The sequence below is a fragment of the Lathyrus oleraceus genome, chromosome 7, assembly GCF_024323335.1.
Source record: "Lathyrus oleraceus cultivar Zhongwan6 chromosome 7, CAAS_Psat_ZW6_1.0, whole genome shotgun sequence".
NCBI classification, from domain to species: Eukaryota; Viridiplantae; Streptophyta; class Magnoliopsida; order Fabales; family Fabaceae; genus Lathyrus; species Lathyrus oleraceus.
The window spans coordinates 547,616,095-547,635,696 of record NC_066585.1 but is presented as its reverse complement, the minus strand read 5'-3'; the positions used below and the strand labels follow the sequence as shown (position 1 = coordinate 547,635,696).

General features: G+C 32.9%; 1 protein-coding gene across 1 annotated transcript; it reads right to left on the bottom strand.

Annotated features, from left to right (window-relative positions):
* Window positions 1–1,508: 1,508 nt before the first annotated feature.
* LOC127104946 (uncharacterized) lies at window positions 1,509–2,804 on the bottom strand. The gene has a single exon (XM_051042083.1). The coding sequence runs from the start codon at window positions 2,802–2,804 to the stop codon at window positions 1,509–1,511; it is 1,296 nt and encodes a 431-aa protein (XP_050898040.1).
* Between the last annotated feature and the right edge of the window lie 16,798 nt (window positions 2,805–19,602).

Below are 19,602 nucleotides of genomic sequence, written 5' to 3'. Positions count from 1 at the left end.
ACATAGACTTCCTCAACAAGAGGACCATTCAAAAACGCAGATTTGACATCCATTTGGTAAACCATCCAATTGTTGCTATGCGCAATACCAACAACCAAATGAATAGTCTCTAATCTAGCCACCGGTACGAATACCTCCTCATAGTCTATACCTTCTCGTTGCAAGAACCCCTTCGCCACTAATCGAGCTTTGCGCTTGATTACTTCACCTTTGGGATTTGCTTTAACCTTATAGACCCATCACACACCTATCAATTTCTTTCCAAGTGGTAAATCGACCAACTCCCAAGTACCGTTTTTCTCAATAGATTCCAGCTCCTCTTTCATTGCACATATCCACTTAGGGTCACTTAAGGCTTCTTCCTCATTTACCGGTTCATATTCGGCCATAAGCGCGAAATGAACAAAGTCACCATCGTTATTCACTTCGTTATCTTGGAATCTTTCGTAATCTTGGAGTCTATGAGGCAAGGCTCTTTGCCTCACTGGTCTACCATCATTAACAACATCATTTTGCGCTACTGTAGGTGCTGGTACAGCTGTGTCATTAGCCTCAGGATCAGAGAATTCAAAAAATTGTTATTGCTGCAAATCTTCTCTGTGTAACTGGTTATTGCTATTTGGGTAACCGATTACTGCTGCATTTTCTGTGAGTAACCGGTTACTGCTATTTGGGTAACCGGTTACTGCAGCATTTTCTGCATTTCTTACTTCATCAAAAGTCACATCCCGGGTTATGACGACCTTCCGATTTCTTCCATCGAACAACTTATACCCTCCAGTAGAGTGATATCCTACAAATATCAGCTTCTCACCCTTATCATTCAATTTCTTTCGAAGTTGGTCCGGTACATGACGATATGTAATCGATCCAAAAACGGGCAAATGATTCAAATTTGGTTTGAAGCCACTCCAAGCCTCTTCCGGTGTGAGTTTCTCCAGCTTCTTAGTGGGACGCCTATTCAACAAGTAGGTGGCTGTAGACACGGCCTCACCCCACAATTCCTTAGGCAAATTCTTCCCACAAAGCATACTACGCATCATGTTCATTATTGTACGATTTTTCCTCTCGGCAGGCCCGTTTTGTTGAGGCGTATACAGAGGCATCACCTCACGTACAATTCCCCCAAGGTCACAAAACTTCCCAAACTCACTAGAGGCATACTCACCTCCACCATCCGTTTTGAGAATTTTGAGCTTCCGACCGCTTTGGCGCTCCACCATGGATTTGAAATTCTTGAAAACTCCAAATACCTCATCTTTTCTCTTGATAAGATATGTCCAAAGCTTCCTACTAAAATCGTCGATGAACGTAACAAAATATCGATTGCCACCATAAGTCTCTACTTGCATCGGTCCGCAAACGTTGGAACATACCACCTCAAGTAAGCCTTTGGTTCTTCGACCCGTATCTTTGCTAAACACATTCTTGTGCTGTTTAACCTTCACACATTCCTCACATAATTCAGTTGGAATACTAATGTGTGGCAGCCCCGTTACCATTTCATTTTATTGCAACTTCCTTAGATCCCTAAAATTAAGGTGACCAAGATGGTAATGCCATAACCACTCATCTCTACTTGCCGCGGTAGCTAGACAACGATGCTCCATAACCTTTAACTCAACCTTAAAGGTTCTGTTGGCAGCCATCGGCGCTTTTAGAATCAACACACCATTTGAATCCAAAACGCGTAAAATCTTGTCCTCCAACCGAATTTTGTATCCTCTTTCAAGTAATTGGTCAATACTTAAAAGTTTACACTTAATTCCCGGTATATACAAGACATCTTTGATCTTCGAATGTCCACCATTCCTCTTTCTGATCAAAACATCTCCTACCCCTTCGGCGCTTAAAGTGGTGTCGTCGGCAAATTTGACTTTACTTTTTGCCGCTTGATTGATTTGCACAAACCAATCTTTTCGACCCGTCATATATGTTGAACAACCGGAATCCAAGTACCACTCATCTCTCCCTTGGACTCCATCACGAACAGTAACCAATGCATTTCGATCCGAATGTATTTTCTCGCTATTTTCCGGAACGGTACAGCTGCTGTCCCGCAAACTGTCACTACTGTAGCTGCTGCCCAGAACATCCGTAATGCCATAACTCCCCTCCGTGATCATTACTAGAAGTGTGTCCTCATCATCTACCTCTTCCCTAGCAACCTTGGCTTCATTATTGTGATTCTCGTTTGATTTACCACGACACGAATTTGCAAAGTGTCCAAATTTTCTGCACTTGTAGCATTGAACCTTACTCACATCACGCTTCTTGAAACCATTGCTATGACCACTATCCTTGGAGCTACATTCACCCTTTTCACTCGTCGAATGCTTTGAATTTTGCGAATCATTTGAACCAAAATTCTGAAATTTTGATTTACCTCTCGCCGCAAATTTTCCTTTCGACCTCTTATTCTTCTCATTGAAACGCGCTTGCAAAGCAATCTCCGCTTTGGCTTTGTCGACGCCTCTCTCATCCATCCTTTGTTCATGTGCCTCTAACGAACTTTGCAATTCATCCTTGCTCAAAGTTGTTAGATCCTTTGATTCTTTAATAGCCACAACTATGTTGTCGAAACACGGCGTTAACGAACGCAATACTTTTGATACAACATTCTGCTCAAGAATCGTTTCCCCACAAGATTTGATTTGATTAACTAACCGGGTAATGCGCGTAATGTAGTCGTTAATCGTTTCTTTATCTTCCATTTGTGTTAACTCGAATTGTCGCTTGTAAGTTTGTAACTTACCACCTTCGCTTTGACGGCACCGACATATGCTTTCTCCAAGATTTCCCATGCTTGCTTCGCCGATTCACAATCGCCAACCTTCTCGAAATTGTCGTTATCAACACAAGAATGAATCAATAATATGGCTTTGTAATCCTTCTTCTTATCTTATTTGTGTGTAGTTCTTTGAATGTCGGTAGCCTCTGCCCCTAATTGTGTAACTCCATTGACGACGATCTCAAGCACCTCTTGATAATCAAACAAAACCCTCATTTGTTTTGCCCATTTATCATAGTTCTTCGAATCAAGAATCGGGAGATTGGTGGGAATTTGATCATTGGAAACGGTTGCCATTGTTGCAGCAGATTAGGATCGATAACCAAGGCTCTTAATGCCAAATGTTGGAACATAAAACATAAAACTGAAAATTGAAGGTTCAACAATGGTGGAGGAAAAGAAGATTGGGGAAGATGAAGTTGAGAGAGAAAAAATAGAGAGAATAGAGTAATATTTGGATGAGTATGTATTTTTGCATTAACCTTGAATTGGAATGATACAAATGTATTTATACATTGGGAATAAAAGCTACAACTAAAGTGACTCTAGAGAAAATAAAATCTGTTAATTTTGGGAGGGAAAAAAACAGAATTTTAATTTTCAATTAACAAGATCTGTCATTGTGATTCTCAGAACTTTTCTCTAGTTAGTTACTTCCTTCATCTTCTCTTAATTTCTATAACAACATCAAAAATGCACTATTCCTTGTCGTTTCACTCTGCTTTAGTTCACACATACACTCACAAATTGAATTCAAAAGTTGTTTTTAGATTATATAGATTGATGTTAACAATGAATAATTTTTGCTTTTTGTTCAAATGTCAAAAGATAATAATCCTCCTAGTAATCACTTGAATTTTTAGAAAGGGGTTAATGTGAATGTCAATGTGATGAATTTGAATATGAATGAGAATGATGGTGTTGTTGGTAATTGGTATAGTTCAAGTGTTCATCAAGTTTCAATCTATGATGTTGTTGGGTTTTTTCTCTGTGATTTTGTATCTGTCTCTTATAGAGTTTTTATGTTGTCGGGGTTTCAATCAATGCGAGTGTTTTTTATCAAACAAGTTTCAATATATGTCTCTTATGCTTTTTCCATTGGAATTGTTGTTAGTGGGTGTCTTGAAGAAGATATAGCATGAGATTACTAATGAGTCTGATAAAGCATGATTTTTTTACACATATGTTGAGTCAATAATGTACCTTGAGTCTTGTTGTAAATCCATGTCAACAAACCTAAAGATATTTGATAAAAAATTGACGGAAAAGATCAATTCGACTAACGGAGGTGTTTTAAGGGACTAAAGTGTAACATTTTTTAGTTAGAACTAAAGCGAAACATTAAATTAAGTTAAGGGACTTGATGACTAATTATGCTTTGTTTTAATATATGAAAAGTAATTGTTTGGAAAGTCTAAAGTCTTGACTTTAGTAATATTTTGGATCGGGTCAAACTTAATTCACCATTTAAATGATCTATAAACTAATTCTAAACTGTCAGTTCGAAGTTGGGGGGAAATAAGACATACTCGAAAACAACGAGATTCTAGAAGACCATCATTGGTTATAATTTTTCTCATAACATGTTCCTCTCATGAATAAGTATATAAAACATTTGAATCACAACTTAAGATACTCAACATCATGTCCATATATATTTTACTTCGTATTTGCTTACTAGGTTATATTTTGGAGTGTTTGTTGATACTAACTTCCACCGACATCCAAGTGAGGATCCATCTCATCACCTTTTGAAGTCACACTTTTGGATCCATCTCAATTCACTTGTTTGGATTAGGATGGTGGAAACTATCATTTATTACCATAAACACTAAAATTAATAGAATGAAAAATATAATTATGCAACTTTCATTTTAAAACATATCAAGTGAGGATCTATGTGTTTGCAGGTAAAAAAGTTGCAATAATATGCTGATTTGGTTTTGATGTTGACAACGCTTTTAAGATAAGTCTTCATCAATCTTGTTGTTCAAGGCATGTTGGTTCAAATGATGGTTCTTGAAGATAAAGGTGTCATCTAATATGATCAAGTGGTGGTGTATGATATGAATATAAAGTCTAAGATGTGTTGATCTAGATGAAGCTTGAAGATCTTTTGATATAGTGATCAAGAGGATGTGCTTTAAGATTAAGTTGTATTGATCAAATTGTGTTGATCAAGTTATGTTAATAAAGTTGTGTTGATCAAGTTGTGTATATCAAGTTGTGGTGCTTGAAGATCAAGTCATTTGTGCATATTTGTGGAGGACACCACTTTATGTCAAGCAACGTTTAGTGAAGCCAACAAAGATCTATGTTCAATCAGTTTTTCTGATGGTTGTGTTTATATTCAGGAATTATCTCAAGCCTCATCAGAAGAAGGTTCAAGGTTCCAGTAAAGTGCTAAAGTAAAGAATAACATGGTAAAGAACCAGAAGCTTTAGAGTTTTGAAAGAGAGGAAATATGAAAGCTCGCCAAGTATAGGTCGAGTGATCAGAGTCTATAAAGGTATAAGACTAACACTTAACTATATTAAGGCAAATCTCACATGCGTTCTCAATCCTTTCAAAAGTATTTCTCTTTCTATGAAAATCACCAATAAATTATTCTGAACCTAACTAATTGACTAGGGAATTGTCTGATAAATTAAAAACACATTTTACAAAAGGATAATCTATTATACCTAAATAATTGTCTATTATTTCACTTTGTAACTCCTATAATTAATTAGAGTAGTCTCTTAATGATTAACAACTGTTAGAAATAAAAAAAAATCCATTTTTGGGTGAAAAAAAAACAATTAGATCATCACATTTGCCTTAGTTATTTTGTGAGTGAAGTATTATATTTGTGAATGATTTTTTTATGGCGTATGAACATTATTGTAATTTGTTATTCAGAGAAAATTTGGTTGTTTAGGTAAATTAGTTAAAACCTCTAGTTGGTTGAGGAAGTCTCTGTAGTTAAAAATATCAGTCACTATGTGAGCTTAGCCTACTGTTAAAAGCTCTTAGTTGATTGAGGAGGTCTTTGTAGTTAAAACTCCTCTGTTGGTTGGAAAGTTAGCCATTGTATAACTTCAATTCTTGTAAATTGAGGTTCCAGGGTAAAGCCTGTTAAAAACTCTCATCCTAGTAGAAAATCTAAAGAAGGAGTTCTTAAGAGAGGAGTAGGTCACTTTATTAGACCGAACCTCTATAATTCTCTGGTGCATTTCTCTCATCCCTTAACGTTTTACTTTTCCATTTTAGTATTTATTCTTCTTTTACTCTGTCTGTTTTACAAAAGCTTTTTAAACTTAGTTTTATGAAAGCTTTTTTTTTTAAAAATGGTTTTTTAATCCCACACAATTCACCCCCTATTGTGGTTGGAGTCTCAAGTCAAACAAGTGGAATCAGAGCCTAACTTCTATTAAAAGACTATATGTCTTAGGAGGAGGATAATAATTACAAACACTTCTTTTTTAACAAAAGTCTTTTCATAAATATACTTCCATTGTTTGATTGTGATAGGTTTAACTTATGTAAAATGAGATTTGAAACTTCTATCAAAGCTAACGATTTTTAAATATGGAACATTCTAAAGAATTATCCGTTTATTTCTATCTTATCCTTTAATGATGAGGTAGTAAATAAATCTGGTTTTGATTGGATCGAAGAGGATTTGAGAAAAGTCAAACATATTTTGATAAATGATTTAAATTATGTACTTGTCAAAAATTATAGGTGTGCATGTTACCCATGCGAAGGGCATGGATTCTAAGAGGCCTTAGTAGGTATATCACGTTGTATGTTGGTTATGGCTTGCCCACGACGGCTAAAAGCTCTGTACAATGGTATTTTTGGTGGTTTTGAGGACCTGCTCAAGTGAGGTGAGAGGTTATGTATATGTGTTTGTTGTTTGTTTATAAGTGTATGGCATGATCTGTAGGGCTTAAGATCTATCCCTCCATCTAAAAGGGGTAAGGTATTTATGAAGGCCTGAGCCTATGGTTAGGAAACCCTTAGGTATTTATGAAGGCCTTATGACCAGGGGAAGTTGTTCACCGCCTAGTTTTCAAGGAATCATGGTGGAATCCCTCTCCTCTGACCAATGGTATTATACATGTCATCACTGCCAAGGGAGAGCCCCTATGCTCTGTGAGGATATTTCCTAGGCGACATCACTCATATGCGAAGACACTCGAACCCCTCTTCTTTAAGACTCTCATAAATATAACACTACATAGTCTCTCAAGCACGAGGACTTTACTAAGACCAAAGTATTTTTAAGTCCTGTTTCATTTGTGAGGTAAATAGTCGTCTTGGGGCGAGTCCCTAAGCTGATGGAGACTTTTTATTAAGAAATGAGTCCCCTAGTTTGGGGCGAGTCCCTTAGCTGAAGGCTATATTTTTTTTTTATTAAAGAGGGTGAGTCCCTTGGCTGAAGGCGGTCTTGTTAGTTGTGTAAGCCTATAAGTTATGGATGATTCATCTTCTAAATGTCTCTTTATCAACTAAAAATGTCAAGTGGTAATGTCAATCAATCATTCAACTGGTTGCGCTTACTTCAATTTAATGTAAGTGATGATGGTCTGTTTTTTAGGACCTTAAACGCTAGTGGTACGTGTCAGAAACATGCTGAGTTTTTTTTAAATTATGGGGAAGTCTAAAGGATCCCTTGTGGATCCCACTCCCCTATAAAAGCTTTCTTCTTTTATCTCATTGGCTTTATTTCACTCTCTACTTCTACAAGCTCGTCTGGACTGCCCAAATCTTCATTTCTTCTTCTTCTTCCTCGTTCCCAACCTTTTTCGAAGAATGAATTTCCCTTTACCATATCAACTGTTATACCAACCTGAAATTACATGCCCGAGAAAGCTCACTCCTCGTAACTAGAACTCACATTTAGATAACTTGGCATATAATTTATTCTCTTTCAACACTTGTAGTACCACGCGAAGATGCTCTGCATGATCCTCATCTGATTTAGAATACACCAATATATCATCAATGAACACCACAACGAACTGATCTAGATAAGGATGGAAAATACGATTCATGTACTCCATAAACACGCCGGGAGCATTAGACACCCCAAACGGCATCACAGAGTACTCATAATGATCGTATCGAATTCTAAATAATGTCTTCGGAATATCTTCGCTTTTCACTCGGATCTGGTGATAGTCTGACCTTAAGTCAATCTTATTAAACACATAAGCCCCCACCAGCTGATCCATTAGGTCATCAATTATGGGAAGTGGATATGCGTTCTTAATCGTCACATTATTCAGCTGGAGGCAATCAACACACCACTGGTACTTCACTAGTCGTCACATTTGTTCTCCATTCTTCGAGATGCAAACATCAACAAAACCTGATCGTTCTCCCTTTAGGACATCTCAACTTGACCGGTAGGCAGAAATCTTGAATACACATCCACTCCAGTTTTGGAAAAACCACACATCTTCAATATCACATGAACTCTTGCAATCAACGACTTAATAAACCAACTTTTCATGCTTGTAACAAAGCAGAGAAACATAAGCTTTTCCTGCACTTGTTTCAATCCCGCTCCTGCTGAAAAGCGGTAAAGGAAACAAGAAAGTACCGAAAATGTTTCACACATATGTCGCATACAAGGAAACAAACAATGATACAAAAACCTGGCCAGATGGACCGACCTACTCTGATACCACTATGTAACACCCTATTCCCCAAATCGCAATTATAAAGAATAAAATACACTAGAGGATGTTACTTCAACACATTAGATATTGCTCATATATAAAAAGTCATACTCGCATTGGAAATTAAAATTATCACATCACCGTATTATCCAAAGATAAGGAAAATGCATATAAAGTTCAATAAACATCATAAATCAAATTCTCGTCCCATGATGTTACGTAATCAGAGCAATATCCCTCTAATACAGCGGAAAATAAATATAATATGAAAAAATAAGATGCATAGCCATCTTCCACTCACAAGAAATCATTGTTGCTGATTATCTGTACAATAAGTATTGAATACAAAACAAACAAGAAAGGAGTGAGAATAATCCTTACAAATGTTAACAGTGAAAATAAATAGTAGGATAGTTAAAAATAAAACTCAAAATTATTCTCACACAATAACATCAGTAATAGATATTATAATGCAATGCTAATGCACCAACGCCTCATCAAAATGAATGTGGTACCAAGTTTTTGGGTATCAGAAGTATGTTACTGATATTATCCCACACCACTGGACCGAAGTCTTAACACTACTAGACCGAAGTCCTACGCCACTTTGAGACAAAAGTCCCACATCACTGGACTGAGGTCCTACGTCACTGGACTGAAGTCCTACCTAATCTTCATACCAGTATGATGCACGAACATGACATCTCATCAACATAACTCAAAACATCATACACACATCAAAATAATTATAATGCATAAGCATCAATGTCACAACACTTCAGAATATAGGTTCCACTCTTGAACCAACTCAAAAATTATTTATATAATTAAATTCAATAATTATATAATTTTTTAAAATAATGATCACTTCTATATTAATTCAATAGATTTATCAAGAGAACTCTAAACAACTCTGAAATAATCCTTATATGTCAAAAATAACTCTAGAGTATCCAAAAATATTCTAAAATGCTCAAAAGTGTTATACTGGTAGCTTTCGAGTGATAACTCTACGAAACTCTAAATAATTCAATATTTTTAACTAAACTCTAAAATATTATAATTAATAATATTAAATTATTATTATTATTATTATTATTATTATTATTATTATTATTATTATTATTATTATTATTAAAATGTGTATGAACTATTTTACGGTGATGAAATGAGAATTCTGAATTAGCATTATGGTATCATTAACATATATTTGCGCCACATTAACCTATACATGATATAAAGAGGTATTGTTTAAATAGTATGGTGATAAGCATGTTACTGTGTATCGGTAATGGAAAAGTAATAAAAGGCATATGCATGTTACTATTTGTCGATTGTGGAAAATAAAGAAAAGAATAATGTTACTAAATATTAATAATCATACCTATGTCTCTAATGATAAATTATAAGGAATTACCAAAATAAAATTCCTCGATAAACTTACTGATCAACAAACAGTTGCCAAATGAGATTAATCTTATTTGGTCACAGATGCTAACAACGATCAATACCAAAAATCAGTACAGTCATACATACATAACATATATTATAACAAAGTTCATACTATAAACACTTCTGAGATAGTACCATAGATCTATACCTAAAGGGGTTAGACAAATCATATTTGGGGTAAACACTAAGATACAAAAACACAACAAAAACACTTTCAACAAAGAAAACAGAAACAAAACAATATACATATCCACACAAAATAAATACAACCATTCATGAAAAAAATTCCAAAAGACATAATTCACATGTAAACATATTTGTATGATCAGTGAGTGGCCTCCGGGGTTTTGGCCAAAAACCCCTTTGGTTACAAACAAGGCCATAAACCATGTATAGTAAAAATATAGAGATATAAGAGTAAAAACCTCTCATTATTGTAACTATCCCTAAACACCCATTAGTAAAGAAATTCTCCCCCTTACCTCGAAATAGATCTTCTTCCAAAATCCTCTATGTATCCGATTCTTTCGGTTTCTTCAATGTTCACTTTATTTTTTCCCATTTTCTCTTCTCTATTTTTTTAAAATTATTTTACGATACAACATACCTTTTTTTCTCTTCCTTCCCATAATATAATAATAATCATAATCATAATAATGATAATGACTATAATAATTATAATAATAACTATAATAATAATAATAATAATAATAATAATAATAATAATAAACCATATTAATTTGACTTTTCACTTTCTATTTGTCTCTTGATTTCATACGAAGAAACAAATTCCTAAAATTAGATATCCTAATTAATTATCTCAACTAAATAATTATTTAACTTTAATAATAAAATAATATCACACCTTAAATTACTATTTAAATAAATATTTAAATCAATTAAATACATACCTAAATAATTATTTAAAATACTAAATTAATTAAATAAATATTTCTGCACTCTCCTTTCTCAAAATCACTCAATCCTTGTAATTATAAAATTACCAAAAATCTCCAATCTTTCATACATAGTTGATGACATCAATCAAATCATACAACAAATATAAAAATAATTAAAAATAGCAAAATTTCTAAGTCGAGACGTTACAATTATCATGTATCTTGAACTGGTATGGGCTGCTCAATAATTTGATGGTTTTCAAAAATTTGTTTTAATGAGTTAGTTAATTAAAGTGTTAGAAGCTAGTTACAATGTTGTGTTTGAAGCAAATTGAAAACACGAGTTAACTTGATTGTAAAATGAGCCATGCTAGAATAGGTTGTTTAGTTGGATTGAATTGCATAAGGTTATGTCCTAATTGTGCATTGTGATTTTGCAGTGATGGCACATGGTGGGATGAGCAAATCATGGAGGTGATGTAGGTGCAAATGGAGGTATTGACACACAAGGAAATTTGCAACCTAAAAAAATAGAGATTAGGGTTTCCAGAGATAATCTCAAACTTTCTATGAACATGATCACCAAAAAAAACTTTTAAGATCAACCATTCCATGATGCAATCAAATAATGACCAAAGATTGTACCAATGATTAGGGTTTCCAGAGATAATCAACCCGATTCAATGTAATACGGTCTTAAAGTTTGATCCTAAATATGCCATGTAAGTAAACCATAGTTCATGAGACTTTCCAAGCTAATTGACAAGAATCCAATCCTTGTGTCATAAATAGCAAAAACTTTTGAATCAATGATGTGCATGCAATTATGAATGAATATCTTTTGAGGGATGATTAGGGCATGTGAATATGTAGATGCTATGAGCAATAAGTCAGACAAAATTGAAAAAAATATGGCAAATTTTGGGGTATGACAAGATGATCGTGAACAACTTAAAAATAAATAAGAGTTTATTGTTCATGAACATATGCTACAATGAGTCCGAATGGAGGTCAGAAAATTGGAGTTTGGCATTGTAATCAGAAGGTCCGGCAATGATTCTAATATAAGGCAAGCATTTGTAACAATGAGATGTGAAAGAAGTGATACATACCAACCACTGATTCTAAATTTGAAACATGATGACACCAGATCGAGAAAATATGAGTGTCAGTTTAAATTGTGTGGATGTCGAAAGGCGAATGATACATGAAAATTTAATGTGGTTTCAAGTATACATAATCATGCCTTATATCACAAACTAGCAGGACATCCCATTGTATATTGTCTTATTTTGGAGGAGAATAAACTTCTTTTGGATATGACATTAAATATGGTGGCGTCGAAAAACATACATGCAACTTTGAAATGAAAAAAATCTTAAAATATTTTAAATATCAAATAAGTATATAATGTGTGTCTGAAACAATAAGGCGGTAAAAGGTGCAAGATCTGAAATACAACATCCAGAGTCGTCCCAAACAATTTGGAGGCCCTGTTTTATTTTGAAAGTAGACCCTTAATAGATGAATACATAACAAATTAGAAAAAAAATATCATATTTCGATTAAATTTTAAATAAAATTAAATATATAGAGTGAATAATGATATAGAAACATTGTGAAATTTGACTTATCATCGAAGTTTAATTTTTTTCTTCACATTTTTCTACTTTTACAAAAATGGATTTATAAAAAAGTTCATGCTATTTAATGAAGAAATAATTATTTGAATAATTTTGGTCGTGTTAATAACAAAGTGTTTTAATTAATAAATCTGAAAGTACAAATTGTCAAAGGACACAACTACTATGCCAAATTTTTAAACGTGTCCATTCAAAATGATAGAAAAGTATAACATTTTAAGTTTTGCATTTTAAAATTTTTCTGTATAATCTTGGTTATATATAAATATACTATAGCATCATCTATTTTTTTTTTTTATATTTATAAAGTTCTTAAAATTTTAAAAAATTGTATTATAAATTCGATTGCACTTGAACGAGACACATCATAATGCTTACTCATATATATATAAATATAGAGTTGATATAGTAAAATGAAAATCTAATTTAGTAAAAAAGCTTGTAAAAAGATTAGGCTAAAATAAGTAAAAAATATTTTAAGTTTAATAACTTAATTTACTATCTATTCAATAATAATTAAAAAATAATAATAAATTTACTAAAATTTTAAAAGATTATTAAAAAATAAAACTATCCAATGCAACTTTAGAAAATTATATATATATATATATATATATATATATATATATATATATATATATATATATATATATATATATATATATATATATAAATATAGATTTATTTATTTATTTATTTATTTATTATATATATATATATAATATATATATATATATATATATATATATATATATATATAAAAATATATATATATAAATATATATATATATATATATATATATATATATATAAATATAAATATATATATATATATATATATATATATATATATAAATATATATATATATATATATATATATATATATATATATATATATATATATATATTATATATATATAATTTCATAATAAAAATATTAATAATAAATTAATTAGTCTATAAAAAACTTTAAAAGTTATTTATTTATAATGTCCGTTAAAATGTTATTATTTAAAATAAAATCTGAAAAGAAGAAATTGAAAGAAAATAAAACTTAGAAGATCTTAACGTGGTAGGCTGGTGGATAGAGTATAAGAGATTTAGTTTAATAATCTATATTTATTATATAATAATAAAAAACTAAATAAGTTAATTGTAGACCGATAATAAATTTCCGGAACGTTCCATGTGAAAGCTTTTTGTTGGACGGATAATAAGTTATTTAATTTAAATATTTTTTATGTTATATATAATTTAAATGAAATAATCTTTTTTTTAATATGTTGTGTTTCTGTTTAATAGATAATTAAATAAATAGTCAAAACTCATATCATCATCAACGTTCGAGCAAACGGTTTGAATCATACATCTAATGTAATATATTTATTTATATAATAATAAAAAGTGACTATTTGAATGGCGGTCTAATTAATTTGATATTAAACAAACTTGGTAATTGTGATTAAAAGTTTTCCATATTAAAAATGCTAGCTTGAACTTCAAGATAATTACGTCTAATTATAAAGTCAATGCATGTTTCAAGGTGGAAAAATATTAAATTATACCTACGTCATGAAGGAAACTAATTAATTTCCATGGTCTAATCTAATTGCACAAGGATGAATGGACCAAAAATTATTCAGAAGCAGAAGCTTCTATAGAATGACTGAAGAAAGGTTTTTCTTTTCAACGTGATTTGATGCTGAACTGTAAACGATATCTATAATGTTTATGCTTACCACATAGCAAAATTGTGGGGGCATTTTTCGAATAATTTTTACCACGTTTTAGACTTTTATTAGATATGACCTGATCAAGGATAATTTTGTAAGCAGCTATTACTAAATACACTACTAGAAACCTATTAAAAGTTGGTTACTATGCGACATAGTCATTGATAAAGTGATTATTATTTTAAGCTGAAAAAGTGCTACTTGTTGGAGTTAAAAATAAACTAGATTGATGTATAAGAAGAAGATGATGAAGATTGAAAGAATAGTAGAGAGAAGAAAATATGTAATTAATTATAGTAAAATTTTCAATTTTAACAAATTCAATTTCTCTTTTTTCAATTGTAATTAATTTGAGTTTATATACATTAGTTCAAATTTAAATGTAAATTAAATGAAACTGAAACTAAATAATTTGAATTTGAATTACATTTAACACCATCTCTTAATTCATATTCAAGATTAAAAATCAACAACATCAATTGCATCCCTCAAATTGATGAAGTGTGTAGTTTTGATTGTCTTGGTCAACACGTCTGCAAGTTACTTCTGAATGTTGCAGTGAACAACCTTAAGCACTCTATTATGAACTTTATTGCACAGAAAATGAAACTTTGTGTTAATGTGCTTGCTTCTTCCATGCAACACTGAATTTTTGGCAAAACTTATGTTTGATTTGTTGTCAATCATCAACCTTATTGATTTGCTCACCTTAAACTTCAGTTCCTGTAGCAAATTCATAAGCCAAACAGCCTGACACGCGGACAAATAATCAACTATGTATTTTGCTTCACAAGTTGACAGTGCAACCACTTGTTGCTTTTTGGAACACCATGAAATGGGAGCTCCTAGATACATGAACATATACTATGTAGTACTCTTTTTGTCCACTTTGTCACCGCACCAGTCTGAGTCTGAATAACATATAAGCTCAACATCATTTGACAGTCCATATGGAAACATAATTCCATGCCACATAATTCCATTTACATACCTGAGTATCCTGATTGCAGTTTGGTAATGTGACCATTTTGCCTTACTCATAAACCTACTTACCATTCCAACAACATAACATATGTCAGGCCCGGTGTTACACAGATATCTTAGAGAGCCAACCAACTGTTTAAAATTTGTAGCATCTACTTCCTCACCAACAACATCATAATACAATTATGATTTGTCTTTGCAAGTGTGACTTCAGACTTATAATTCATCAGCTCAAATATCTTCATCAACTCAAGCTCATACTTCAATTGGTGCACAATGATTCTCTTATCAGTGTGTAAACTCTTCATTCCTAGAAAATATACCATGTTTCCAAGGTCAGTCATATCAAATGCTTTCATCGGCACCCTTTTGAACTTGTTTATCTCAGAATTACAACTCCCTGTTAGTAGTATGCCATCTAGATAAAGACATACCAAGATCACATTGCCATTAGAGTTATGTTGCACATACATACATTATTCCATTTCACATTTTTTGAATCCTAGATGCTTGAAAAGGGAATCAATTTTTAGATTTCAAGTCGTTAGAGCTTGTTTAAGCATGTACAAGAATTTATGCAGCTTGTACGCCATCCCTTATTTATTCTCTATCACAAATCCAGGAGGTTGTAACACATAGACTTCTTCTTGCAATGGAACATTTAGAAAATCTGATTCTACATCTAAATGTATCAAAGGCCAATTCCTATTTTCAGCTATAGAAATAACCAATCTTATGGTTTCATGTCTAGCTACATGTTCAAACACTTCAAAGTAGTCTAAACCAAACTTTTGTAGGAATCCTCTAGCTATTAACCTTGCTTTATGCTTGACAAATGAACCATCTGGCTTCAAATTTATCTTGAAAATCCCTCTCACACTGATGATTTTCTTGTTCTTAGGTAGAACAGTCAATTGCCATGTCTTGTTTCTTCTGATTGCCTCAATTTCTTCCTCCATGGACTTCATCCGTACTTTCTTCTTGAGTGGCTCATTGATGCTGACAGGTTCATAGTCCACCATCATGGCACACTCTATGACTTCTATTTCATGTCAATCTCAGTATATTTCAGCAACTTAATGGGTGCAAGTCTCCTTGATATCTATTTAATTCTCCGTGGCCTTTAAACTATGCAAGTTCACCTTTAGAGGGGGATCTACCATCAGAGGCAGTGCCACCTTCAAAAAGTCCAGCTTCAAAGGTTGGATTACCTCCAGAGGATGGATTCCTTTTAGAGGCAAGATCACCTTCAGACTCAGACTCACCTTCAGAGTTAGAGTCACCTTTAGAGTCAGAGTCACCTTCAGAGTCAGACTTACCTTCAGAGCCAGAGTCACCTTCAGAGCCAAAGTCACCTTTAGAGGAAAAATCTACTTTAGAATAAGACTCACCTTCAGAGACAAAATCTCCTTTAGAGGCGTGATTGGACTCTAGTGTTGAGACTGCAGTAGAGTTGGATTGCGACTTGTTCCAATCCCATATTTCTGAATTTTTCACTATGATATCTCTGCTAACAACAACTATGTTGGTGATTGGGAAATAGAGCCTGTAACCACTTGTGCAATGGTAATCTATAAGCAACATGACTTGGCTTCTGTCATCTAATTTCCTTCTAGTAGCATTTGGTACATGTTTGTAACATACAAAACCAAACACCTTGAAATGGCTCATACTTTAATTTCTTCTAGTCCACTTCTCTAGAGAAACTAATTCCTTTAACTTGTTTATTGGACATCTGTTGAGCACATATGCTTATGTGGCAATTGTTCCACCTCACATATGTGAGGTAGATTCTTTTCTTTCAGCATGCTCCTTGTCATGTCAAACAGAGTTCTATTTCTTCTTTCAGGAAGACCATTATGTTGTGGAGTGTATGGAAAATTCACCTCATGTTCAATTACATGCTCCTTATCGAACTTCTTAAACTCTATTGAATTGAACTCACCTCCACCATCGATTCTGAAGATTTTCAACCTTTGTCCACTTTTATTTGCAGCTTTCACTTTGAACTTCTTAAACTCAGCAAACAACTCATGTTTTAACTTTATGAGTGCTACCCATGTCATTATTGTGAACTCATGTACAAACGACACAAAGTACTTATTTCCTCCAAGTGAAGGTACCTCAAATGGCCCATATACATCAAAATGCACCACACCTAAAACATGAGTTGTTATTAGAGGCATTTCTAATGAGAATGTAAAACTTGATTGCTTGCCTCTCGTGCATATATGGCATGATTTCTCTGGTGCCAAAATATTTGGAATTCTATGTATCAGATTCTTTAAACTCAGGTTCCCTGAACTTATAAAGTTCATATGTCCCAATCTCTTATGCCACAACTCACTTTCCCTTACAACATTAGTTGCACTAAGGCCTTGAGTGTGTGTTGTTTCAATATTCACCTTGAATTGTCCTGTTTCTTCCCAGTGTAGACTGCATAATAAACTTATGGTCATAGTCATACAACTTTAAGATATTGTCCTTCATGGTTACTGAAAACCCCTTTTCAAGTAGCTGACCTACACTCATCAAATTTCTATTCATGCTAGGAACATACCGTACATCCTTGATCAGTACAGTTTTCTCATTCTTCAATTTTACTTTGACATTTCTCATTCCTCCAGCATTCATATACTCATCATCAACATATCTGATCTTGGTCTTTCTACTAGAGTAAAAATCAATCATCCATTGCTTGTTTCTAGTTATGTGATTTGAGCATCCGGTGTCCGTATACCACCAGCCCACCATTTTTTCACCTTCATTCTCAGATGCCATTAATAGCACATGTTCATCCCTAGAATCACCTATGGCTATGTTGGCTTATTCACCATTGCTTTCCTTGTTTGACTAGCAATCAACAACAAAATGGCCAAACCTATTACAGTTGTAGCACTCACCCTTTCTCTTATCAAACTTCTCTTTACCCTTATGAACATTCTTATGTTTTTTCTCATCTTGATTGGAGAGTTCTGACTTCTGAGCATCACCACCATTATTTTTATTGTTCTTAAACAATGCTTGCTTCTTTTTCTTCTTGACAAAAGAAGCTTTCAGAGCCTGTTATGTTTCCTTTTTAGAGTTTCTTTCAGTCATACACAATTCTTGCACATCTAAACTATTCTATAGCTCTTCAATTCTCATGGTGCTGGTGTCTTTCGAGTGTTCTATGGCTACAACTATGTAATCAAAGTGAGGAGTAAGTGATCTTAGTACCTTTTCAATGATTACTTGTTCATATATAATTTCTCTACAAGACTTCATCTCATTCGTGACCACAATCACTCTGGAGATGTAATCATACACCTTCTCATTGTTCTTCATGTTGAGATTCTCGTATTTCTTGCGTAGGTACTACTCTTTACTTTCTTCACCGTTGCGTCACCACCATAGCACCGTACAAGTGTATCCCACGCTGTCTTCGCTGTCGTCGAGTCGACAATCTTCTCAAACACCTTCGTATCCACACACTGATAAATATAGAACAATGCATTTTGATCCTTCTTCCTCGTTTCATGTTACACATTTCTTTGTGATTATGTTGTGTTTTCAACAACCAGTGTGTAATCATCATTGTCAAACTCAAGCACATCTTAAGCATCAATTAACACATACATATGAATCAGCCACCAATTCTAATTATTTTCGTTGAATGTTAGTGCAAATCACTTAATTCTCACCAACACTCGTGTTTCCCAATCCCTGAGAATCAAGATTGATTCTCTTTGATTTCGATCTTCAATTCAATATGAATTTGCGAAAGAAAATCAATCACACACCTTACTTACACTCCTGTTTCCCGGTGAACCGAATTGGAGCTCTGGATACCAATAGCTGGAGTTAACAATAAAACTCTATTGATGCATAAAAAGAAAAAGATGATAAAGATTGAAAGAATTGCAGAGAGAGAGAGAGAAGAAAATTTGTAACTAATTGTAACAAAAATTTCAATCTCAAGAAACTCAATTTCTCTTTCTTTCAATTGTAACTAACTTTCATTTTATATATACTAGCCCAAACTCAAATGAAAATAAAATAAAAATGAAACTAAACAACTTATATTTGAATTACATTTAGTTACTAAGGATGTGTTTGGTTTATAAAAGAACTTGCGAAAAGAGAAATAGTTATTAGAGTGTCGGAAGAGAGAAAGATATGAGAAATAGAGAAAATGTAAGGCAGTGATTTGTGTGATTGAGAGAAAAAAGAAAAATGAAAAAAAAAGTATTATTTGTTTCTAAAATAAGTATTTGTTATTTCTTTGAAATATCATAAGGTTAAACCTAAATCAAACATCTAAAAAACTAAAATTAGCCTTTAATAAATAAATAAAAAAGAAAAGAAAAAGATTAGAAATAAAGGAAAAATAAATATTTATTAAAGTCTAAAACCCTTTTTAGAATATTTTGTTTGCTTTTTTTAAT

Coding starts and splice junctions, on each gene's coding strand:
- LOC127104946 (XM_051042083.1), bottom strand. CDS start 2,804: ATGGGAAATCTTGGAGAAAGCATATGTCGGTGCCGTCAAAGCGAAGGT.